General features: G+C 39.6%; 1 protein-coding gene across 2 annotated transcripts in view; it reads left to right on the top strand.

Annotated features, from left to right (window-relative positions):
• unc5a (unc-5 netrin receptor A) overlaps positions 1 to 19,994 on the top strand; it is a 423,148-nt gene that overhangs the window by 268,466 nt on the left and 134,688 nt on the right. For both annotated transcript variants that reach the window (XM_033029473.1, XM_033029472.1), the window contains exons 3-4: positions 8,226 to 8,369; positions 18,896 to 18,999. In XM_033029473.1, coding sequence (XP_032885364.1) covers positions 8,226 to 8,369; positions 18,896 to 18,999 — 248 coding nt within the window. The remainder of the gene's footprint in view (positions 1 to 8,225; positions 8,370 to 18,895; positions 19,000 to 19,994) is intronic.

Genomic DNA, 19,994 nt, shown 5'->3' with positions numbered 1-19,994 from the left:
AGATAAAGGGGCGCAAAATGATTGAATTTAAATCAATAAGTACCATGCTGAGATAATCTTCACCATTGGACTACCCAGTTAGTGCTTCACATCCATTTGAGCATTTTAACCAATCAGTCTGAAGAAGGGTTTCAGCCCGAAACGTTGCCTATTTCCTTCGCTCCATAGATGCTGCTGCACCCGCTGAGTTTCTCCAGCACTTTTGTCTACCTTCAAGCATTTTAACCAAGACAAGAATGGGCTTTTTAATTAATCATGGATCTCTTCTGTCCAAATCTGCATTGTTCACATTTGACTTAATTTGGTGCAGAAAATCATGAGGGTTGTATTAATCATGAATTTCAGTGCAAGTCACTGAACTTTCATGGTAATCGTTGTGTGAGGGTGTCAAATGCAGTGACTACATTTCATGAAGTCTCTAGTATGCGCACCGAGCATTATCCTTGTTGGAAATCTAATTTTAGATGAGCTTCATTTACTTGAAATATAAAATAGTTGCATTATGCAATTGAATTTATAGCCTCTTATCTCTTCAAGGTAATTTACTATGTTATATAAAATGATATTTTTATTTTATTATGAAAATCAATTCAAAGTTAAACATGTTATGGTATTAATTAATTTACCTTTCTAGATGCTAAATACAAGGTAGAGTAACATATGTCCCTTAGACTCTCCTCCCAAAACTCAGTTCCATTGAAATCATTGAATCAAATTTCAAGTTATACTCAAAATATGAAGATAACCAGTTTGCGTATTTAGTACATTTAATAGTGTACTAAATTCCACACTACTAAATTCATTTGAGTGGGATGACTGGCCTGCATGAAAAAGTTTTTTTTTTAAATAAGTTTTTTAATGAATAGTTTTTACATTTAAATGTTTAGTTTATAAACTAAAACATGGAAAGGCCTTTTGGCCCAGCAAGTCCAAGCCGATTATTATTCACTCATTCACGCCAATTCTACATTATCCCACATTTTTCACCCATCCATTAAACACCATGGGCAATTTACAGAGGCCAATTAACCTGCAAATCTGCATGACTTTGGGATTTGGAAAGAACCTGTAGTACTTGGAGGAAACTCGCATGGTCACAGCAAAAACATGCAAACTCCACACAGGCAACAGCCAAAGTCAGAATCAAACCCAAGACTCTGGCGCCAAGGCCGCAGTTCCACCAGCTGCGCCATTGCGTCACCCTGATGTGTTCCTAAATAGATTTACAATTAATTGTTAATTCTTTAAATCTGTTAAAACTGTTTTTAAATGTGACTATTTTTCTTAGTGAAGTACATCAAATTCCTACTGAGCCTGTCAGGGCTGATACAGAGTTGATGTTTTATTTGGAATGTCTAGAACTAGGGATCATAGTCTCCAAATAAGGTTAATATTTTAATGAAGAGATGAGGAAATATTTCTTCACCCAGAAGAGCCTGAATCCTTGGAACAGGATTACGGAGGATCAATTGGTGGGTATACTCAAGAGAGAGGAGGACAGATTATTGGTTGTTACTTAATTGAGAGGTATAGAATCTAGCCAAGAATATAAAGGAGGGTAATAAAAGCTTCTATAGGCATGTGAAGAGGAAACATTTAGTTAAGACCAAAACTGGATCCTTGAAGACTGAAAAGGGTGAATTTATTATGGGGAACAAGGAAATGGCAGACAAGTTGAACAGATACAGGAGGACACAAACAATCTCCCTGATGTACTAGTGGCCAGAGGATCTAGGGTGGCGGAGGAAATGAAGGAAATTCATATTTAGGCGACATCATATATGACAAAAAACCACCTTACCCTAAATAAATTGCTACAAAAGGTTTCTCAACATTTTATTTGTAATATCAGATGTGCTTAATAACACACCAAAAGTCTACCACAGTCAGACCACTGGAAAGGTATAATTTTCAAGATGGCATCCAAGATCCATTTTATGTGTAATAATAGCATAAAAAGGAATATTTTCCAGTGCAAGTATAGGTCTGCCTCATAAAAACAAACATGACACATGAAAATCAAATAATAGGAGCTACAGTATAACTATGCCCATGTTGAGAATTGAAATATGCTCTTGAATGAAATTATCATTGTATATCCAAGAAATGTGACAACTCGAGACCAGACATCCTGATGTATATGTCAAATTTTCCAAGGGTTTCCATTTGATCCGCCGGAGCAACCAGTTCTAGGCAGGCCTTAGCTCTGACCTTGTCATCGAACAGACATTGATGCGGTCCTTGAAGAGGAGTACAGGATTGACTCATGGAAGTGGAATGAATGACCGAAGAAATGTGCGCGTTGTGGACCAAGTCCACACCCATCACATTTGAGTACAACAACGCCATGCACAAATTCAATGATCTCACCTACACGACCAGCGAGCAACACCGAGAATCAACAGAAGCAAGGATGAAACGAGATCACTCTGACTTGGAAAAGATCAAGGAAAAACGTTCCACTTGCACGCCATTCTCTTCAGACCCATCTCTTAGAAACATTGTTAATGGTGTAGTCGCTAAAGAGGATGTAAATGTTCATGGGTTCAAGAATGTTGGGCGCGAGATCGTTAAAAAATGGTTAGAAAAACAGTTTTTGGGATCTCGTTCAAACGGAAAGACCGGGCAAAATCCCTTGCAGACGAATCCAACATCAAAGTTGCCCAAGGCCGAACCACTGATTCTGCTCTGGCGTTCCAACTATTTTTATTTGTGTCCAAAACCAGAGACCTTTCACTGGAAGATGTAAAGACCTATGAGGTAAGCCCATTCCCTACATCCCTATTTGAAGCCAAAGAAATATTTCGTAAAGCCGACAAGCCCCAACTAGCACATGCAATCGATGTGTTTTCAAGCAAGGAGTCAAACAAAACTGTCATTGATTCTATCCCACTAACTGAACATTATGTCCCTGACGGTGGCTCCCTGCTTCATCGCTTGCCATGGAAAAGTGGTGGCAGTTATGGTAACATTGCAAACTCGTACGCCGACTTTACCATACACCATTATGGTAAAGCGACCGTAGTTTTTGATGATTATAGCGAAGGTCCTTCCATCAAAGACAATACGCATCAGCGACATGAGGAAAACACCCACCCAATCATCAACTTCAATTCAAAAACTGAGTTTGTGGGAAGAAAGGATGATTTCCTTTCCAGACCTTGTAACAAACAAGGACGTATTAATCTTGTAGCTGAGAAACTGCAGAAGTTATCAATGCATCAGGGGATGCAGACGTGGACATTGTCAAGGCTGCAATTACGGCATCACAACATCAGCCCACGACCTTGATAGGGGAGGATACAGACTTACTCATTCTTCTTCTACACTATGCTGAGATGCTGAACAATAAGGACCTCTTTTTTTGTTCTGACCAGTCCACACCGAAGGTGTACGATATCATCGAGATGAAGCAAGTCCTGGGTAGTTATTTGTGTTCTCAGTTGCTGTTTATTCACGCTTTCACAGGATGTGATACAACTTTGCGCATTTTTAGTGTTGGCAAAAAGTCAGCGTTTCAGAAAATTGCGAATGGTGAATCGACCATCCAGATCTGTGCCAATGCGTTTCTGCTTCCAAATCAAACAAACAATGTCATAGAGGACCTTGGGAGGAAGGCGATGGCAGTTATGTTTGATGGATAGAGTACCGATTCACTCGCTTCTTTGCACTACAACCTTCTTAGCAAGCAAATTGTTTGCGTCAAGTCATTTGTTACCCCAGACCGTCTCCCTCCTACCGAGTCCTTGACTAAATATCATTGTATTAGAGTGTATTACCAGATCATGGTGAGGATTGGCAACGAGAGTGACATGGATGCGGTGGATTGGGGATAGAAACTGGGGGACAATCGGTTTGTGCCAGTTATGACCAACAAAAGTGCTGCCCCATAAAGCCTCCTGCAGATGGTCCACTGTAATTGCACAACTGCCTGCCGAACAAGACGGTGTAGTTGCAGAAGATACAGACTACCATGTCAAGACGAGAATTGTGAGAATCGACACAATCGGCCTTTACAGGAGGAAGAGTGTGACAATGACTATTTGTAAATCTGGTGCGGATCAAAGTTATTTTTCAGAAATGAAATGGGATTTGTAATCGCTTTGTAATGTAATTACTTCACTATATTTTAAATCTGCTAATTGAATTCCTCGGTCCCCAAAACATGGGGTTAGACACCAAAATTACTAGTCTATGATGAATGATGAAGTAGTAATGGGCATTTTCATAGCTTGGCAGCCATATTGGTCCGCAATCTTGGATTTCACAATTATGTATGGGGTTAGGCACCAAAATTATTTGTCTATGATGAATAATGAAGGAATAATGGGTATTTTAAGGATTAAGGCCATCTTGAACATCATCTTGAAAATTGTACCTTTCCAGTGGTCTGACTGTGGTAGACATTTGGTATCTTATTAAGCACACCTGATACTACAAAAAACGGTTGAGAAACATTTTGTTGTAATTTTTTTGGGGCCAAACCACATATGCAGCCACCTGATTTGGCAGGAAGGGGTGTTGAGTAGACTGATGGGACTGAAGGCTGATAAATCCCCAGGGCCTGATGGTCTGCGACCCAGGGTACTTAAGGACGTGGCTCTAGAAATTGTGGACATGGTGATCATTTTCCAATGTTCTATAGATTTAGGATCAGTTCCTGTGGATTGGAGGGTACAGCAGGCAGTGAAGAAAGCGAATGGCACGTTGGCCTTCATAACAAGAGGAGTTGAGTATAAGAGCAAAGAGGTCCTTCTGCAGTTGCACAGGTCCCTAGTGAGACCACTCCTGGAGTATTGTGTGCAGTTTTGGGCTGCAAATTTGAGGAAAGACATTCTTGCTATTGAGGGAGTGCAGCGTAGATTCACAAGGTTAATTCCCGGGATGGCGGGACTGTCATATTTTGATAGAATGGAGCGGCTGGGCTTGTTTACTCTGGAATTTAGAAGGATGAGAGGATATCTTATTGAAACATGTAAGATTATTAAGGGTTTGGACATGCTAGAGGCAGGAAACATGTTCCCGATGTTGGGGAGCCCAGAACCAGGGGCCACAGTTTAAGAATAAAGGGTAAGCCATTTAGAATGGAGATGAGAAAATACCTTTTCACATAGAGAGTTGTGAGTCTGTGGAATTCTCAGAGAGCGGTGGAGGCCGGTTCTCTGGATGCATTCAAGTGAGAGTTAGATAGAGCTCTTAAATATAGCAGAGTCAAGGGATATGGGGAGAAGGCAGGAACGGGGTACTGATTGTGGATGATCAGCCATGATCACATTGAATGGCGGCTGTCTCGAAGGGCCGAATGGCCTACTCCTGCACTTATTGTCTATTGTCCAGTTCAGAAATGTGTCACTGTGGGAAATGATCAGGCATGATTTTATGAAATAGTGGAGCAGTTATAGGGAGTCTAATTCTGCTATTTTTGAATTGCTGCTTGCAGTCATCTTGCTTTTTAGGATGGCCATGACAGTGAAGCCTTATTGGAACCGCTGAACTGGAAAAGGTTGGCAGTGCTCCAGGAGATGAGTGTGAGTCTCAAGCTGAGTAAAGCACAATATGGTCCATTCAATAAAACATAGGGGAAAGCCACACAAATCTACACTTCCCTTTCTCAATCAAGATTGATAACCCCATTTAAATGAATGAGACCATCTGACAAGCCTGCTGTGCTTTCCATCCAAGCTCCCCATTTTACTTATAAAATTGCCTTAAGTCATTTGGAAAGTGCCTTCGTGATCTAATGTTTTAATGAGGAAATTTAAAGCTGATTTAATTGAAGTTTTCAAGATTCTGAAGGGAATTAATAAAGTTAATCCTGATAAATTATTCACAATGGAGAATGTTTAAAACATAAGAGAGTAAAGGTTAAAATTTAGTGAAGTAGAGTACTTTTAATAGGCACCTAATTATTAGTTGTGCAACAGAAAAGACGCTTTAGTCCTCTGCAGCAAATTTCTGAGTTTTGCAGTTTTCTAGTGTTTATTTCCCACAATTGTATATTTTAAATTCAAGTTCATATGACGTTATAAACATTTATTGTCAAAAATATCATGTAAAATGCACCCGTATTAGAAAAACACACTTGCATTGGGCCTGTGAAATTTAGCTATCTGCAATCCTATATTATGGTGCTAATTTTGGCAAGAAACGTCTCCAAATCAATGGGGCAAGTCCTGGGTGATTGCTCCCATTGATAGAATGTTATGATTGAGTCTATTGAAAATATGTTGTATTTCTCTGTGTTTTGCTGCAAGCCAGGGAAATATGTCAGACCCAGATGAAATGGGAAATTTTAATAACTTTTCCTTTTAATAACTCTACTTTTTAATAACCGTTCTTTCCGGCTGAGGAGGCTGCTGATATTTCAACTAATTCAGTCACAGGTTTGCGATGCGCCGAAAGAAATGTTTGTGCCAAGTGTGATGTTCGTACTGGAAAGCTTTGTCTATTTGCAATATTGGACATTATGATACATATGTACTCAGTGAATGGTGCATTAACGGTTGGAAATACTCTCAGACCTATAACATGAATGATCTTGTAATGGTAGACCTGAGGATGTTTGCAATGTTCACATTATCCCATACCTGGAAAAATGGCAGGTGGTGTAAGCTGTGGTGAAAGAATCTTTCATCATATTGAATTCTCCACCATTTTCAAACCCCCAGTGTAGAGTGTACCTCCTCTAATAATTGCATTTCTTTGAAATAAAATGTTTTCCCGTTTTCAGGTTAGTTCTTTCTCTGAAATAATTAGTAATCTTACAATCTCTAATTTTGTTTTTGAAGCTTAGGCCAAAGCAATCACACCTTGAAATTTTGCTTCAGAAGTTTGCCATCATCTGGGGAATGGAGGATTTTTGCATGTGTACGTGGAATTTTCCAGGTATCACACAAAGAGTCATCTTTATAATGTTTTGGTACTCATTACATTGTTGTGAGAGTTTCTAACTGCTGAAGCATCAATCTTTCCAATTGTGCAGGAAGGAACTGCAAATGCTGGTTTATACCGAAGATAGACACAAAAAGCTGGAGTAACTCAATGGGACAGGCAGCATCTCTGGAGAGAAGGAATGGGTGACATTTTGGATTGAGACCCGAGTCTGAAGAAGGGTCTCGACCCGAAACATCACCTATTCCTTCTCTCCGGAGATGCTGGCTGTCCCACTGAGTTACTTCAGCTTTGTGTGTCTATTTCCAATAGGTGCAACATACTGTATAGGGTTTATAAAATACCCAAAAAAGAACTAATCACACGTGGAATGTTGTATGTGCGATTTGTTTGGGATGTGTTATCATTTTAACTAGAGGTTTTGAGTTCACCTTGCTCAATCTCATTAGATCTGTCTTTCTGCAGATGTGTAATACCAGGATGAGACGTACCTCATCAATACATCACTAACACATTCAAACTTCCTCCCAAGATTCTCATCATCCACATGGGTCATGTGATTGTGTCCTCCCCTGTTCCTCTTTTCAAGGACCATGTTATTTCTCCAGCTTCCTAAAGTGGATTCTCCAGTAATTAATTAATACAATTAATATTTATTTCTTGATGCTTCCGAGACTGATGGATTCCGGAATCAGCTACCTCTTGTGCCTCCAGGTTTTTAATTGTTTCACTTCAGAGACGGCATCAGGCTTGCTGGTGCCAACCGACAGTTCCACCACCTTACCAGTGTGTTTGGCTATTCTGTTCATCCAAGTCAAGTGCCATGACAGCACATGTATCACCAGCATAGTAATCTTTCTGCTTATTTAAATCGCACCACATTCTTTTAGAACCATGCAATGCAAGAAATTGCCACAACAAAAATATCTATTATACAATTGGAATTAACATTGCATCTTGTATGTTTACTATCTTACATTCTATTGTCCCTAAGTCAATATGTCAGAATAATCTGCCTAGAGCTATGGTGCTTGCACCATTTTATAAAAAAGTCCTTTCATTTTTCAATTATTTTGGCTATTAAATGCACTCTACCCAATGTACCAGGAATCTGTGAATAATATTTTTTTTCAAAATAAAACATTCCTGACATTTAAAGCCTACCTGATGGTAATCCATTTTTTTCAATAATAAATGGTACATGCACTTTCTGTATTTGAAGGGTGCTAATAGCAGTCAAAAGTATGCTTACACTGTTATTTACGTGGTTGATAATAATACACATTGCAACTAAAGCCTTTAGACTTTGCTGATAAAATTGTTGTTATTTACAGGGCTCATGGTACTACAGGTCAGAACTGATATTTCACGCCAGCAGGTAGAGAAAATGTTTGGCTTAGAAGAATATTGGTGCCAGTGCGTGGCATGGAGTGCCACAGGCACCACGAAAAGTCAAAAAGCCTTTGTCCGCATTGCATGTGAGTATCCAAACTTTCCCTCATGAAACTTCTAAGCCAATATTTGTTAAAATTGTTAACATTTGCAATTGTGATTTTGAAAGGGATCTACATGCCGCAGTTGCTAGCTTTTTTTGGACATGTCAGGCGGCCGTTGAATAAAGGGATCAAAATAAACATCTCCATGCTTATTAGTCGGCTGAAATATTAACCTAAGCTTTAAACCAGGGGCGGGCACGTGTCGCAGTGGTAGAGTTCCTGCATTGCAGAGCCAGAGATGTGGGTTTGATCCTGACCACGAGATGCTGCCTTATCCGCTGAGTTACTCTAGCACTTTGTGTCTTTTTGGAACTGTTACTTGAGTCTTGGCAACATCTTTGAGAATATTCTCTGCACTCTTTCCAACTTAATAGCATCTTTCTTATAGGTGGATGACCAAAATTGAACACAATACTTCCAAGTTTGACCCCACAAATGTCTTGTACAAGTGCAAGATAACATCCCAGCTTCTATCCTCAATGCCCTGACTAATGAATGCCAGCATGCCAACAATCTTCTTCACCGCCAATACCTGCAATGCCACGTTCAGGGAATTTGTATTTGTAGCCTTAGGTCCCTCTGTTCTACAACACTCAGTTCAGTTCAGCTTAGTTTATTGTCATGCGTACCGAGGTACAGTGAAAAGCCTTTGTTGCATATACTAACCAGTCAGCGGAAAGACAATAAATGATTTACAGTGTATAGATGCATGATATCATATTTAAAGAAAGAAATGTTGCTGTAGGAGTAGAGATTTAAAAGTGTGGAGCGATTGTAATATGTGATTGTAGATCTGCTTCTGTGGCTAGCATGCAAATAGTCGCCTTGGTTGGCCGCCATCTTGGAAGCCTGACCTGGTGTGTTTCCCCAGGGCTCCCCGCTCACTGAGAAAGTCCTACCCTAGTTTGAACACCTTATTCTGAATGCACCTTTCAGGATCAGACTTCCTCCTATATTCACACTCAGCCAACCTTCAAACCTACTTCAATCATAAGACTTTAATCTTAATGGACTGTTCATAATTTTTTTTTAAATTCATACTGAATTCATACTTGTGTGTGTGTTTTGCTATCAATGCAGCAAGGATATGTCATGTTTATTATTTATTTATGGTTCTGTATCTTATTCAAGCTTCTTTCTCCTGCACAAGCCAAATTCATCCCACACTAACACATACACTAATCCCCTGTTTACTCCAGCTCAGAAATCCCTGAATGCTTTTTCTATACTTCTCCCCAAATCCCTTTTTCTCTCTCACTTCTTATTAAGCAGCACTTGTCTGGCAGCCCAGCCCCACCAAGGAGCAATTGCAATACCACTAACTCTCACCTCTGATTTTTACAGCATTTCGGAGCTCTTAGAAAATATAAGAGACAGAAACTCAATGAATTAAAATTGAAGAAGTGAAAAGAGGCACATAGATACATTGAGAAACAAATGAATAGGATGGTGCAAAAAAGGATATATGATGTAAGAATGATAGAAAAAAAGGATTTTGACATGGAGAAAGAGAGATACATAATGGGAAACACTATATATAACAGAAAAATCCTGTAGAAAGTCAACAGTAATGATTATACATTGATAAAGAAGCTGAGGCAATTACAGGAAGAGAAAAGTAATTTAATTTGTTCCTGAGATTTCAATATGTGTGTTAGGGAGTATAAATTTACTCTTGCAAATTAATGTAATTTCTCCATTCATGGTGATCAGTGTCACTAGAGAATCAGAGTATTTGAGTAGTTTTATATTAACAGCTTTATATTTTATTTTTTGTGTGTGAAATATCAGGATAATTAATTTGGTCATCTGACAGGTAAATTATACCTGAGATAAATAAATTACATTGCAGTAATTTTACTAAAATCCAAAACTGACAAATCAAAATTGAAAGTAGTTCATTTCACGGCATGCTAAGTAATTAAAACTCTTTATTTTTTTAATTAAGTGATTCAAATAATGTAAAATCATGATCTTAAATTTGTTTTGAAAATGTCAATTATCGTTCCTATTATCAACTAACCCAGTTCACACAAAATACTCAGAATCAGCATAATTGGAATAAATGTCATACCATTGATTCTGCAGCAGTCTATTTTTTTCTCTCTCTCATAGGACACAGGTGTCGATAGGAAAGGTCAGCACTGAAATGCACAGCCCTAATTGCCTTTGTGATGATGGTGGCATTGCACTGCCTATTTAACTGCACCAGTCCTGTTGGAGAAAGTACTCCTCAATGCTCTTGGGAAGCAGTTTCCATAATTTCATTCAATGACCATAAAGAGCAAATATGTAAGGAGATAGCAGATATTAGTAGTAAGCACAAGGTAGTGATTGTGGGAGATTTCAATTTTCCACACATATACTGGGAAACACATTCTGTAAAAGGGATGGATGGTTTGGAGTTTGTAAAATGTGTGCAGGATAGTTTTTTGCAGCAATACATAGAGGTACCTACTAGAGAAGGGGCAGTGCTGGACCTCCTATTAGGAAATGAGACAGGTCAGGTGGCGGAGGTATGTATTGGGGAGCACTTACAGGTCCAGTGATCACAATACCATTAGTTTCAATATAATTATGCAGAAGGTCAGAACTGGACCAAGGGTTGAGATTTTTGATTGGAGAAAGGCTGACTTTGAGGAGATGCAAAATGATTGAAAGGGGAGTGAATTGGGACATTTTGTTTTATGGGAAGGATGTAGTAGAGAAATGGAGGACATTTAAAGGGGAAATTTTAAGAGTACAGAATCTTTATGTCCCTGTTCGGTTGAAAGGAAAGAGTAATAATTGGAAAGAGCCATGGTTTTCAAGGGAAATTGGACACTTGGTTTGGAAAAAGAGAGAGATCTACAATAATTATAGGCAGCATGGAGTAAATGAGATGCTTGAGGAGTATAAAGAATGTAAAAATAATCTTAAAAAATAAATTAGAAAACCTAAAAGAAGATATGAGGTTGCTTTGGCAAGTAAGGTGAAAGTAAATCCAAAGGGTTTCTACAGCTATATTAATAGCAAAAGGATAACAAGGGATAAAATTGGTCCATTAGAGAGTCAGAGTGGACAGCTATCTGCAGAGCCAAAAGAGATGGGGGAGACATTGAACAATTTCTTTTCTTCGGTATTCACCAAGGAGAAGGATATTGAATTATGTGAGGTAAGGGAAACAAGTAGAGTAGCTATGGAAAGAAGAGGACATGATTTGAGAATTAAGGGACAAAAGTTTAGGGGTAACATGAGGGGGAACTTCTTTACTCAGAGAGTGGTAGCTGTGTGGAATGAGCTTCCAGTGGAAGTGGTGGAGGCAGGTTTGATTTTATCATTTAAAAATAAATTGGATAGGTATATGGACGGGAAAGGAATGGAGGGTTATGGTCTGAGTGCAGGTAGATGGGACTAGGTGAGAGTAAGTGTTCGGCACGGACTAGAAGGGCCGATATGGCCTGTTCCATGCTGTAATTGTTATATGGTTATATGGTTTATAAACAGTAAAATATTTCCAAGTCAGAATGTTTTAGTTTAGTTCAGTTCAGAGATGCAGCGTGGAAACAGGCCCTAGGGACAATTTACAATTTTACCTAAGCTGATTAACCTACAAACTTGCACATCTTTGGAGTGTGGGAGGAAACTGGAGCAAACCCACGCGGTCACGGAAAAAACGTACAAACTCAATAACAGACGGCACCCGTGGTCAGGATCGAATCCGGGTCTCTGATGCTGCAAGGCAGCAACTCTACCGCTATGCCACCGTGCTGCCCCCTTGTGTGTGACCTGGATAGTATGTTATCGGTAGTGGTATCCTATGAACCAGCCACCCTCATCCTTTTAGATCCTTGGAATTATGGGCTAGGGCGGTTCTGCTAATGAACCATGGCAACTTGCCACAATGCTTTTTTTAGTTGATACAGACTGCAGCCATAATGTACCAATGGTTCTGGGATTACATTATTTCTGCATTGTTATTCGCTTTAATGGCAGGATTTAAACAGTGTAATTTGAAATAAATGTAAAATCTATTTCTTCAAGTGCCTGATTCCCAGACTTACCACTGTTTAAACTGCTTCAATTATATTGCAAAATGTTGTATTGCAGACAGATCAATTTTCCATATGTATGTGCAAGACTGTGCATGTGCAGCTTTAAAAGTGGTGCCTTTGTTTGTCTTTGTGTTAATATCTTTCCCCTGAGTCTGTGGGCTGCCTGTGCAGACAGCGTGTATGATACAATCAGGCTGTTGGCAGCCTGTTATTTGCATTGTGTGCTGAGGTAGCCCTGGCATTAGAGACATGGCAGAAAGCCAGTAGTTTTGGTGATCTGGGTTGCCTCTGACAGAAACACTATTGCTATATTTATACAGTACTGAGTTTGTTTGTAACAGTAGCAACAAGCCATAGGAAATGAATTCCTGGATAGAGTAAAACACTGATAATCCGGCACTTGGGACTTTGATGGTACCTTGTTGAACGATTAGATGTTATTCCCAATAATACCACAAAACAAGTTTAATTTATTTTGTTTTACATGTTACGCAGTAGTGTAATAGGTATTCCAGTGAGCTCTGTAAGTTTAAAGGGAGCACAGAAAACGGGGTCCTTAAGTTTATAGGGAGAGTGGGAAATAGAACCCAATGATCTTAAAGGAAGCATTGAAAGAACTTCCAGAGAGCTGGAAATGAGGCCCTTGTAAGTTTCAAGGGAGTATGCAAAACAAAATCCAAAACAGTTTTAAGGGAACTTAGAAAATGTACTTCTGTGAGGTAGATACTAATTCATCTGGAGTTCAAAACATTCAAATGGGGAATTATTGTAATGTTACTTCAAATGGAATGGGTCAAATAGTGTTTAGAATAGTGTTTTTTTTTAATGTATACCTCCTACATAATGGGAAATGAGCAAATGCAAGGCTTATTAAAAAAATCCAGGATGTCTAGCCAGTGGATAAAATCGACAAAACTCTTTCTTCAATGGGAGGATTTTATACACAATTATGAAATAAAATTATATTCGGGAGATCAGGTGCACATCCTCCATTGTGGTAGCACATTCATGACTGTACATGACTACGGGAATTGATATAGAACTGCACCCTTTGGCTTGTCTTCAGTTGTGACAACTGCAGCAATGAGACTTGTAAGTTGTAACCACCCTTTTTCAAAAGGGAGATCACTGTATCTATCATGATGCAGGGTTTCATGTATCCAGCATGATGCACGATGCAGTAATATTGACCATTCGTTTCCTTCCACACATGCCGCCCAATGAGCTATGTTCCTCCTGCTGATCGCTTGTTGCTCCAAATTCCAGCATCTGCAGTCTCTTGTGTCACAACTGTCACCATGACACGGAATTTTCAAGCATCCAGTTCTTTACAGAATGATTGCATTGAATTATGTTAAATCAATTAATTTGATGCCCAACTACATGTCAGCAAGTGATATATTGACTTCTTTCAATACGGCAAAAGTTAGATATTTAATTTCCTGGGGAAGGGATCCTTGTGCTAATTTTCAGAGTGAATCAAAACATATTTCTATTTCATTTCTGAGGAATTCATTAATTCATCACCTCCCCTTCGTTAAAGGATATGGATAGGCAACATTTTAAGTTAGGAACTTTTCATAGACCCTTATTCCAAAGAAGAGTCCTGATCCAAAATGTCGCCTCTCCGTGTCCTTCAGAGATGCTGCCTGACCCACTGATTTACTCCAGAACTTTGTCTTCAACCAACATAGTCACTGTAGCACCGTGCAAGGACAGATTAAATACCCCTTCTGTGAGGTAGATACTAATTCATCTGGAGTTCAAAACATTCATTGAACATTGAATTCTCCCAATTGTGCTAGCCCTTGCTGTCTCCTCCCCTTCCTTAACCCTCGAACTGTCTCCTCCCATCCCCCCGCCCTCGGGCTCCTCCTCCTCACTTTTTCTTTCCTTCTCCCCCCCACCCCCCATCAGTCTGAAGAAGGGTTTCGGCCCGAAACGTCACCTATCTCCTTCGCTCCATAGATGCTGCTGCACCCACTGAGTTTCTCCAGCATTTTTGTGTACCTTAAATACTGGTGCTGATGAAAATCAAGACGTATATTCATTCGGGCCAATATTATGATCACATTTCACACTATTTACGAACTTTAGCATGAGAGGGCTGCATAATTATATTATGTTTGCTGAAGTTCCCAAATCTAAGGATACATTAATATTTCTGTCTTCCCCATCTGAACTCTAGACACAAGGCAGTTCCCATGTAATGGGAGAGGTTTTCATCAAAGCGGCAAATGTTATCCACATCAGTTTCAGATTGTAACCATCACCTGAATCAGCAGATATTTTTTCATTTCCTGTTTGTTGATTGCAGGGATCGCTCTGCATTCACCAAGCATGTTGTCCTCAGCTGTGGCCATCAAACATTTTACAGCAGTTGTAGAATCAAGTTTCAGGTACAGACATTTGCCAGTTTCTGCTCATTAACAGCATTGCATATAATCTGGAATCATCACTTAACATTCTTCAACACATCTAAACCTAATAAATCAACTTCCACCACACCACCCCTCTTTCCTCCCCTTGTCCAAGATGATGATTTTTGTGCATTCTGTTAATTTGCAACACAAAAACATCTAATACATACATAGCACTATTATCAATGGCAGGCTGGTAATTGTCCAAATGTTAAATGGAGTATAAAAAGATTTCTGGAACCACTTGAATTGTATTCCAAGAGTACAATTGTACTAAGTTACAAAAATATTCCTGAACAAAACATTAATGAAATAGAACATCATAATCAACTATTTTACATATAATCTGATTAAATTGAGTATAATAACAAATGCCTTCAACGTGATACTGTTTGATAAATGTAAACGATTACCTTCTTAATTCAAAATGATGGCAGTCAGGTGATAAATAATTAAAGCGCAGTAATTGTTTGCATTTGAATTAAATGACTTGGCATTTTCTTCATGTTGTAATGAGTAAATGAACAATCCTTGCAGCATGGAAGCGAACAATTAGGATGAGCAGGTGCTTGGAGCAGCCCATGGATTTGTACCTGGCATTTATGCAGCAAAGTATGTTAATTTGAGAGCCACTTATGTTTGCCGCACTCTGCAGTAGATGTGGGAGATTTGCAAACAGGAAGGGCAATAATAGTCTATAAATTGAATAGTGCTGCTTTTTATATCCGTGCTGGGCAATGAAAATGTACTTAATATACAATGACTAGTAATATGTTTCTGCCATGGAAATTCTTGAAGTGCCTGATATAAATTCACTTCCGATGTGCATCAGATTATGTCCTTCCTTCACAATGAGCCTTTTGGAGTACTTCAAGGGAATTAATCCATGCTGTCTTGGGTGCAAGCATTGTTGAACAATTTTAAAACAACCAGGTTTACTTTAGTTTAGAGATGCAGTGGAGAAACAAGCCCTTCGGCCCACCTAGTCCGTGCTGAACAGTGATCACCCCATACATTAGCCCTATCCTACACACTTGGGACAATTTCCAAATTTTTACCAAACCTGTACATCTTTTGGAGTGTGGGAGGAAACTGGAACACCCGGAGAAAACCCACTCAGTCACAGGGCAAACGTACAAACTCCATACAGAGAGCACCCGCAGTCAAGATTGAACCCTGATCTCTAGCGCTGTAAGGCAGCAGCTCTACCGTTACGCCACTGTGCTGCCCTGGTATTCCTGGTCTGGTGCTGAAAACTGGATGTGACTAAAAGTTGATCAAAGCTTATGATATATTTTAAGTTCTTTAAACATGGAATATGTTTTGGAGCCATTGAAAAACAAACTTGTTATACGTGAACAGGTAAATGGTAAGTAAGTATGTGTCGCTTAATAGCACGATCAGTGGTACTATCCATCATTCTGATCATACTGTGAAGTAGACTGGGTGACATTTAGCCCTGTTGGATTAGATCAGCTTTTGTGAACACCCTTTACCAAGGCAATTTTCCACCTTATTAACTAGACATGAGTGCAGTAACAGAATTGGATCAGCTTAACTGGAGGCATGGCTTCTTCTTGCGAATGAAACATAAATAAACCAAGGGAATAGTTAGATCTCAAGCCGGGTGTTGAGGAGCCAGGTTGTTGTCTCTGCGTCAATGTCTGGTTCTGGAAAACAAGTCTACTGTATTGCAGTTGAAATATTTGTGGGCTTATGACCATGTGCTTTTTCCAATTATCTCAACCAGCGCTTAATATCTCATGGAATAAACCAGATTCTCTGCCAATTGTCTTCTGTGATGCTGGGATCTCAGGATTTCAGGGTAATTTAAGGAAGAACATTCTGGCTATTGAGGGAGTGCTGCATAGTTCAACGAGGTTAATTCCCTGGATGGCAGGACTGTCATATGATGAAAGAATGGAGCGACTGGCTTGTGTTCACTGGAATTTAGAAAGTTGAGTGGGAACCTTACAGAAACATATAAAAATATTAACGGGTTGGATACGCTAGATGCAGGAAACATGTTCCCGATGTTGGGAGAGTCCAGAACCAGGAGCCACAGTTTATGAATAAGAGGTAGGCTATTTAGAACTGAGATGAGGAAAAACTTTTTCACACAGAGAGTTGTGAATTTGTGGAATTCTCTGCTTCAGAAGGCAGTGGAGGCTGATTCAAAAGAGATTTAGATAGAGCTCTTACAGCTAGCGGAATCAAGGGATATGGGGAGAAGACAGGAACGGGGTACTGACTGTGGATGATCAGCCATGATCACATTGAATGGCGGTGCTGACTCGAAGGGACGAATAGCCTACTCCTATTCTTTATGTATTTATGTATCTATGAAGGCAAGGTAGTATATTCATTTTGTTTTTAAGACAAAAAAAATGTTACAATCCTTAAGACTTTCTGAGCCATTTACAGTATATGCTAGGCTCAACCAACACTGAAGATGAGGATGATCTTGGATATGGTTTCTCATAAACTTTAATCTATGATATATCTGCTTCTTCATCCAAAATGCTCCTCTGCAGTACTCATTCTACTAGGCTAGATCCCTTGGCTTGGAGTCTTTAGAATCTAGTGATACAGCGAGGAAACAGAACATTCGGCCCAGCCAAGTCCGCAGCGATCAGCAAACAACCCATACACTAGCACTACCCTTCACACAGAGGACAATTTACAAAAGTCTTTGGAGTGTGGGAGGCCCAAGGTTTTGGCCCAACTTGCCCATTCCGGCCAACATGTCTCAGCTACACAAGTACCACCTGCATACATTTGGCCCATATCCCTCGAAACCTGTCCCATCCATGTACCTGTCTAACTGTTTCTTAAATGTTTGGATAGTCACTGCCTCAACTACCTCCTCTGGAAGCTTGTTCCATACACCCCACCACCCTTTGTGTGAAAACGTTACCCCTCAGATTCCTAATAAATCTTTTCCCCTTCACCTTAAACCTATGTCCTGTTGTCCTCGATTCGCCTACTCTGGGCAAGAGACTCTGTGCATCTACCCGATCTGTCCTCTCATGATTTCATTCTCATTTATCTATTCCTCTCATAGTTTTGGTTTCCTTTCACATCCCAAAAACATTAAGGTGGATTAATTGGCCACTGTAAATTGCCGCTAGTGTGCAGGTGAGTGATAGAATCTGGGGTTAAGGTAGGGAGAATAAAATGAGATGAATGCAGGATTAGTTTATAATGATTGAATTCAGCATGGATTTTGTCGACCTAAGAGCACCTAAAAAGCAAGCAAGGATGAAAAGCTTTGCTGACTGAGAAGAGAGCCCAGAGAAACAGAGGCCAGCACATTTTTAACCCACTGTTTTCAGCTACAGCAGGTGTGGTAAAAACTGCTTGGCAGACTGCAACCCTTGAGCAACCAGGCAATTGGATGTTCAGGGAATTAACCACCAAGATGCAAACCATCATTCTAAGGGATTGAAGACTGCACCACATAGTTTTAGCTACTGCTCGAGAGGGTATCTCTGGCATGTCCATCACTTCCCTCATGCGATTCTGTGAAAAACAAGCTCCATGTAATTAGTTGAAAACGAAGGTGGATCAGAATCAGGGCAAAGAAGATCCACTAAGTAGATGTCCTCATTTAAATCTCACTTAGGTGCAAAGATTAAGTACCGTTGTTCGTTTTGTAAATAGGGTGAGAATAAATAGACTTTTAGCAGTTACAATATTTTAAAAGGATCTGAGAGATTTGGCTCGAGTCCACTTGCATCATCCTCTATTTGTCTAACCAGTAGAACTTATTGGGTAGGAAGGAACTTTTTATACGGAAGATACACACAAAATGATGGAGTAACTCAGCAGGACAGGCAGCATCTCTGGAGCGAAGGAATGGGTGCTGTTTCAGGTCGAGACCTTTCTTCAGACTTATTGGGTAAAAATTTAAATCTTCATTTTTGTTAGATTCTTTTTAACATTTTGAATGTATTGTTTTTTAGCAATGGGCAAATCTACTGAGCATTGTGTGATTTTGTGCAGACTTGTTTCACAACAGTGATTAATTGTACTTATTGTTTTTGGATTGAAGATCTGCGGAAGAATTTTGAACAAGAGCCAATGGGGAAAGAGGTTCCATTGGATCAAGAGGTTTTACTTCATTGTCGACCCCCAGAGGGTATTCCACCTGCAAACGTAAGTTGTAGCGGTGCTTGTGAATCCAACAGAAACCACGGTGTAACTAAGTACAAAACTATCTCGAGCTTTGAATCATGCACTATATTTCTGCATTATATTCAACACAGTAAATTCTTGGGATGAATCCCTATGTGGCATTTGCACCAAAAATATCAAGGAATAGTTGTACATTTGAAAAACATTTTCAATAGAAATAGTGTGTTACATTCGTGATCATATAGTTATCCTTATCTGACACCTTTTTTTTCCCTTCTCATCTCTAACCTTTGTCACTCTATCCACCCATCTGTTACGTTGAGGCAGAATTTCAATGAAGCACTCCTGAGCTCCTTCTATAGTCTTGACAGATTTCCATGCAATACCACACTATCCACTGACATATTCCCCATGATTTCTATTAATTGCAGATGAATAACAAAAGATCAGAGAACCAAAATAGAATCTGATCCCATAATGAGGCTTTCCACTTTAGGACATCTGAGATCCCATTTCTTCAATAAGCGTGGTTTCCCCCCTGTTGTTGTGGTTGGAGCACTTATCCTTGTCTCATAAGATCATAGGTGATAGGAATAGAATTAGGCCATTCAGCCCATCAAGTCTACACCATTCAATCATGGCTGATCTATCTCTCGCTCCTAACCTCATTCTCCTGCCTACTCCCCATAACCGCTGACACCCGTACTAATCAAGAATCTATCTATCTCTGCTTTAAATATATCCACTGACTTTGTCTCCACAACCTTTTGTGGCAAATAATTCCACAGATTCACCACATTCTGACTAAAGAAGGTCTCCTGCACTTTGCAATTCTGCTATCCCCCCCCCCACCCCTCACCTCCCCTAGATGGTACAAGGATAGTTACCTCGTCCTCACCTTGCATCCCACCAACTTTTAAATACAACACATAATTTTCCTCTTTCCTTATCTGACACCCTTTTGATTCCATCTCATCTCTAGCCTTTGTGTTATCCCCACCCATTGGTTAATCACC

Source organism: Amblyraja radiata, chromosome 11 (assembly GCF_010909765.2).
Source record: "Amblyraja radiata isolate CabotCenter1 chromosome 11, sAmbRad1.1.pri, whole genome shotgun sequence".
Lineage (NCBI taxonomy): Eukaryota > Metazoa > Chordata > Chondrichthyes > Rajiformes > Rajidae > Amblyraja > Amblyraja radiata.
Note: the sequence above shows the minus strand (reverse complement) of the source record. Positions and strands in the feature narration are given on the sequence as shown.